At 50.6% G+C, this 6,902-nt stretch overlaps 1 protein-coding gene across 1 annotated transcript; it reads left to right on the top strand.

The window, feature by feature from the left end:
- The first annotated feature begins 721 nt into the window (after positions 1 to 721).
- Positions 722 to 3,439, top strand: LRRC30 (leucine rich repeat containing 30). The gene is made up of 2 exons (XM_082667659.1): positions 722 to 743; positions 1,639 to 3,439. The coding sequence occupies exon 2, from the start codon at positions 1,905 to 1,907 to the stop codon at positions 2,808 to 2,810; it is 906 nt and encodes a 301-aa protein (XP_082523785.1). The 5' UTR covers positions 722 to 743; positions 1,639 to 1,904; the 3' UTR covers positions 2,811 to 3,439.
- Positions 3,440 to 6,902: the final 3,463 nt, after the last annotated feature.

The raw sequence follows: 6,902 nt of genomic DNA, 5'->3' as shown, positions 1-6,902 counted from the left end.
CAGTGGTTGAGAGTCCGCCTGCCGATGCAGGGGACACGGGTTCGTGCCCCAGTCCGGGAAGATCCCACATGCCGCGGAGCGGCTGGGCCCGTGAGCTGTGGCCGCTGAGCCTGCGCGTCCGGAGCCTGTGCTCCGCAACGGGAGAGGCCACAACAGTGAGAGGCCCGCATACAGAAAGAAAAAAAAAGTCTAGAGTGTCCACCTTTGTCCAGGAATGCCTGGGGCTTAATCAGTTGAAAGGGGTCAGAGTGCTCTCAAATGCCAAGTGGGGCAGAGATGGCCTGGCACTGTCTTACACTTCCTGCCGCTCCACCTCAGTGGATGGGCCTGCAGCTTCCCCGGGGCGGCACCCAGCCAGAGCCCAGCTCAAGGTCCTGGCTTGGTGATGACTGTTCTGAGACCACAGTCAGAGGACCGGCACTGCTGTCCAGGAGGCCCAACTGCTATGCCACGGCTGTGTCAGCAAAAGCCGCAGGCCTGCGGGCCACGCCAGCCGTTGCAAAGCCCATACGCCCTTTTCTCAGAAACTGGGCCATCAACCTCGATATCTCTTCTCCCCTTAACCACAACTTATTTTTAGGATTATTTCACCTATGCAGATGTGTCCGCCTGTGCCCCCGCCTGTGAGTTTGCCAGGGCCGTCACACAGAGCTCCACAGACTTGGCCGGTGGGGGAGCTTAAACAGCAGAAATTTATTTTCCACAATTCTGGAGGCCGCAAATCTAAGAGAAGGTGTTGGCAGGTAGGTTGCTTCTGAGGCCTCTCTCCTTGGCTTGCAGATGGCCGTCTTCTTCCTGTGTCCTCATGTGGCCTTGTCTCCAAACACGGTCACATTCTGAGTTACTGGAAGTTAGGATTTCATTGTTGGGTATTTGGGAGCGGGGGCACAGTTCAGCCCACGACACCAACAACTGACTACCTACTTAGGATGTAAGCTAACTTGTTCAGTGAGAGAGATGGAGAGAGAGAGATGGAGAGAGGTGTGTACCCAGGGAGGCCTCTCCAGGCTACTTTCCAGGACAATAGGTACCATGCTTTCCTTACTAAGTGGACAGTCAAGGGCTGTCCAAACATTTACAGAGCACCCTACCAAACCCAGGAGCTCTCTGTAGAACAGAGGACCCCAGAGCTTCTCTGGGAGAAAATGGGAGTGTGGTCAAGACCCCTTCACCCTCTCCTCAAGGAATCACCTCTGACCAGTACCGTGTAAAACCCCATCCTGGAGGATTCCAGGTGTCCCGGCTCCTTCTGTTACTTTTTCACAACGACATGCTTCACTGCGGTTTGCATCGGTATGTATGTTATGTCTGCCGATCCTTAACTTTGGGAGCATAACTCTGCGACTCACATTCAGCCTGGCTTCGCTCCACGGTCCGGATAAGCCTGAGACCTGCAGACACCCTGGCTTTATTTTTCCCCTTGGCTTCTTTTCGGAGACGGGCTGGTTAATCGCCCTGCTCAGCTGTGACACCCAGAAAAGCAGAGACAGGAAAGTCAGACACGGCCTCCCCTTGACCTGTTTGCACACACCAGACCAATAAAGTGCGGGCAGAATGACAGTGACAGCTGCCCCGTGGTGTTCAGAGGGACCCGAGAGGTTCAGTTCTGCAGCCTCAGGGACAAGGGTATCATTACAGCCCGGCTGCTCCGAGAGAAGCCACTTCAACCCAGCCTGGAAGACGGGCGGCTCTCGGCGGCGCAGCTAGACATCTGGGACCCCGAGGACCAGGCATCTGGGACCCTGAGAGCCGGGGATCTGGGACCTCCCCCCAAGTCCTACTCACCCTGCGGCACCACCGGCCACGGCTCCCATCACCCGATCGGCTCCCTGCCGGGCTTCAGCAGCTGGGCTGGGAGCCCATCCCCACCTGTGGCGACAGAGGGGCACGAGGAAGGCAGGTAAATGGGGGCCAGGCAGTCTGGTGCCCGCTGCAAGGACAAGGGCCTCCCGGGGCGGGGCGTCCTGCGGGGGAGGCAGAAGTTCTCCCCGTGGGACGATGCTCTGCTCTCGGGGAGGGACCCGCGGTGTCTGCTGAAGCGGGGCCTGCGGCACGTCAGTTTCAGCCTGGTCACCAAGGGCATGACAGATGCTCCCGACTTCCTGTGGAGCCTGTCAGAGGTGCAGAAGCTCAACCTGTCCCACAACCAGCTCCGGGCCCTCCCGCCCGAGGTGGGGAAGCTGACACGGCTGGTGGTCTTGAACTTGTGCGGGAACCGCCTGAAGACCCTGCCCCGGGAGGTCAGCCTCCTCCAGAGTCTCAAGGTCCTGTTTGTGCACATGAACTGCCTGACGGAGCTGCCGGCAGAGCTGAGCGCCTGCCGGAACCTGGAGGTCCTGAGCCTGTCGCACAACTTCCTGTCCCAGCTCCCCGCCAGCCTCGCCGACCTCTCCCGGCTGCGCAAGCTGAACCTCAGCCACAACCGCTTTGCGCACATCCCTGTCTGCGTGTTCTCGCTCAGGGAGCTGGACTTCCTGCACGTGGGCTCCAACCGCCTGGAGAACATTGCCGAGAGCATCCAGTGCCTGGCCAGCCTGCAGATCTTCATTGCCGAGAGTAACAACATCCACACCTTCCCCCGCTCCCTCTGCCTGCTCACGAGCCTGGAGCTGCTGAACTTGAACAACAATGACATCCAGACCCTCCCCGAGGAGCTCTACCTGCTGTGCAGACTGGCCAGGATCGCTTGGAACCCCATGGACAAAGGGCTTCACATTTCCCACAACCCTTTATCCAAACCTCTGCCCGAGCTGCTGGAGGGGGGTCTGGAGATGCTCTTTAGCTACCTGAAGGACAAAAAACACACCTGACGTGGGCGCCGGAGACACCAACAGACTTAGCCGGGTACTTTCCTGGTCTAAACCTTCTCCTCTTCCTGTTTCTGTGGGTCGATGCTTGTGCTATTATTTGCTAAATCACACTGAACGCCCCTTCTAAGGAGGCGTTTGCTTTTAGCTCTATGTTCTTAATAACCCGCATAATACTATGTTCATCTCCTTCTAAACATTAATTGAAAGAGGACTTGGGTTTTCCCCAAAGAGAAATAATTCTGATTCTTCTGGGGAGCGGTGGGATTCAGCCTTTGGAAGGGAGGACAGCAGGTCTGATTCAAAGTCAATCAAAAGTGAAATATTTGCTAAGTATGTGCAGTGGGCCAGGTACGATATAGGAGGCATTGACACCATCTGGTTTCAGCCCCTGAATTGGCAACGTGGGTAGCAATGGCAAGACATGCTCCCACCTCAGCCGCCATCAAGCATCACTTGGGACCAAAGAGCAAGCTGGGGCCCTGCCCTCCCGGTAATGACCAAATCAGCCAGAGCTTCCCCACGAGTCCCTGGGGGAAACAGCCACAGGAACTTTGCCTCCAGAATGACTGTTGGGTAACAATCCAGCCGCTCATGCTGACGTCTGGTGGTGAGTGACGGGGGTACAGAGTGATGGCTTTCAGAGAATAAATACAAACGAAAACTAACATTCAGTGTCCACCTTCTTTCCCAATCCTCCTCTTGCACTCACGGTCACATCCTTGAGCTTTTCTAGAGACACTTGCCAGTGGTTACATTATCCTTTAATAATTTCATTATTCCTCCCGTATACATTTGCCTTCTCAGAGATGAGCTAATAATAGGGGAAAAAATGGCCAAAAGGCAGGAAGGAGGAGGTAAGGCAAAGACAGGCCACCCAAAAAAGTCATTACCTTTTTCACATTCAGAGAAGGGGGATATTTGCCACTTGGCTTTCCCATATGGACATTTAAAGATGAGTTTGCAACACGCAAAACTCTTTAGACAAAAGGATCTGTAAAAATATGGTTTGTTTTGTTTTTAATTCTGAGAGTACACAGCTGTCAGTTAAATGCAGAATCAGGACGAGGAATTACAGAGCTCCTGCCACGAGAGTCCCTGAACCTCACTGTTGTCACAGCAGCCAAGAGCCCCTGAGACATCACTATGTGGTGACAGTTCAAGAATTAGAATGAAAAGGTGGCAGTGAACCTACAGTACCTTCAGATCAGTGGAAGTCCAAGCATTCGGGTTTCCTGGCACGTTTGTTTACAGGACACAACGAATAATAGCAAGACAGGAATGGGGGTTGCTGCTAGGATTTATCTAACTTCCTACTACCCTTAGTTTAATTCAGTTAAATTTATATTGATTAGCACCTTCCCTGGGCAAGGACCTCGAGAGGAATGACGCTCAGCTCCTTCTACCAAGGAGCTCAAAGTCTGGTGAAAGAGACAGACCCACGTGGGTTTCCACAATGTGGCAAGTTGTGATCCCCACTAAAGAGAAAGGACTGAAGCAAAGATAACACACTAGATGGCGTAGAGCAGACTGAGTCCCGGGTTTCAGAAACCAAAGGACACGATCAGGATGAATCAGTCAAACCCCCATTCTAGCAGTCGTCTCACCCTAATTCCCCCTTCTGCCTTCACCCCATGTGGGGAAGGGCCACAAAGCCTGGGGCAGTGGGTGGCTCTTTCTCAGGTTGACTCAGGCAGCTTTAGTATGGGGGACTGCGGTCTTACGTCTTCTAAGGGCTGCTCAAGGCGGGGGCGGGGGGGCGGGGGCTGGTGGTGGTCCATGTAACTTATTCACAGGACAAGTGATTTTTCCAGCAGACCCCAACATCAATTTCCCATCCAGCAAAGAAGGCAGCCAATTCCTGCCTTTACCATCAGACACCATCGTTCCATGAGCACCTTAGTGCATGAGCTCTTGTGTTGAACCACTGCAAACAGATCTTACCAGTGTCACTGGGAGGCAACTGCAGTCTCCTCCAGAGCTCCCTCCACAGCCCCCTCCAGCAGCAACCGGAGACCTGCTTATCCCCGCCAGGCACACACAGGCACACTCAGTAACCACACCCACGTTTGCTTGCTGGAGCCAAGACTATTTAAAGACATCAGAGGAATTCTTACTTGATCTCATGACTCAGTGGGAAATTGTGGGACGCACCTTCCTCTGCAGAGCAGGACTGAGGCTGGAGCTGGAGCCCATATATGCAGCTGTCACACAAACACCACTTGTGCCAGGATCGCGCTCGTGGTGTCTGCTGCTGAAGACCCACTTGGGCTCACGCTGAATTTCCAATGACCTTTGCTCTGGCGGAGAGGCAGGCTGGAACACCACCATCACGCTTTTCCTGCTGAGCAATCATTTTATTTCTTCTCCTTGCTTTTTCAGTCACTTGATACCTCACAGTAACTCTATTCCAGGGAAAGAACGTAAGCATATTTTGAAGGTGACCCAAGAGCTTATTATACTTCTTGAGGAAAAAGTGCTCTCAATGTGGTTGCCAGCATCTGTTGGTGCCTTTCAGAGTATAGAAGCGAGGTTTTCTTTGTTAAAGCTCGGCATTGAGGACATCATAAAAGTAATTGCAGCTGCCTGATGAACTTTAGATATTGATTCTTTGTGAATGCTCCTTTTTATCGATAAAGGGAAGTGCTGAGCAAAAACCTGGCTAACGAGCTTGGTTATTCAAAACATTAACGTGGAGGGAATTTGACACAATCCTGGGTGTCTGCTCTCAAATCCTGCAGTTTGCTGACGGGCTGTGAAATGCTTTCTGCTTATCTTTTGTAGTTCTGATACTGCCACATTCAAATAACTCCCAGGTATTTCTAAGGCTTCCAAATCAAAGCATTGAGGCTCACTGCATTGGCTGAGGAGTACGTTTAGCAAAAGAATACGAGCTAATTGGGTGCTTGATGTGGGGAGCTGGCTGTTCACATCCTGATGATGGGTTGGTTTGCATATCACTGGGCCCTCTGTAAGGAAGGATCTCAGTGGTGTGTTCAGAGACACCTTTTGAAGCAGCTTACAAGCATACAATTAAGAAATCCTCTGTTCCTAGGAAAGGAAGACAGCTTTGAAAAGACACATCTGTTCAAAGAATAATACCGCTAAATGCATAAAACTGCTGCACATTAGAAAGAAGAGTGTCGTCATTAGTTACTTGTTGACTTAATAAATGGTTAATAGTAGAAATGGGCTCCATTCTCAGGCTTTAGTTAATGCACTGCGTCTCTATATTAACCAGAGAGACAATCAGGGTGCACGTGTACTTCACAGCCAGGCATGCCTGCAAAGAGATGGAGAGGGAAAGCTGTCATTATTGGCAGGGATACTTTAAACCCTTTTCTTGTGGGAATGGATTATTGCATTTTAAAATTCCATTTCCTATGCCTCAAAGCACAGACTGAGTATGCATGTGGATGGCTATGCATTACACACAGAGGAAGATGAAAGCACTGTGGGCTTGGTCACTGGAAGACGATGCAGGTATCAACACCCTGAGATGACCAGGGTGAGTGAGGCTCAAAGCTGGGCTGGGGTGCCTCTCATCAGTAACATACATTGGTGAGGGAGAGTCTGGACAAAGTCCAGACTTTCACTACAAACAGTGAAAAACAGAAGATGAGTTCAGGAAATGGTCTTTTTTAAAAAAGCAAACATTAAATCTGTTAGATTTTAGCTAATAGGAAGATACTACTCCATGACTCCATCAATACCTCCTTAAGTATCCACATGTATTCTATCTTCTTATCCCACCAAAGAATTATTTTCAGCACTGTGTGAGATATAGAGAAACACAAAACCCCCAGCCTAGATTAAATGCGCAACTAAGTACTGGTACCCGTGATGTAATTATAATTAATCCAAGAGCATAAAAATACAACTTTTCATAGATTTTAAGAAAATGAAACAAAATTCAGAGGAACATGAAAGCTATTATAAACAATAATGGGAACAGTCTTGACCTTGTTGAGAAAAGAACTTTTGACGAGTGTTCCTTTGATGGTACCCATCAAGTTATATGTTGAATCCAAAGCATTACTAATTAAAAAAAAAAATGACAGCATAGTAATAAAAGGGAAGCAGAGAGGGCTCATA

The sequence above is a fragment of the Grampus griseus genome (genome assembly GCF_964374135.1).
Source record: "Grampus griseus genome assembly, chromosome: 12".
In the NCBI taxonomy this organism is placed as follows: Eukaryota; Metazoa; Chordata; class Mammalia; order Artiodactyla; family Delphinidae; genus Grampus; species Grampus griseus.
This window is presented reverse-complemented; position numbering and strand designations above follow the sequence as displayed.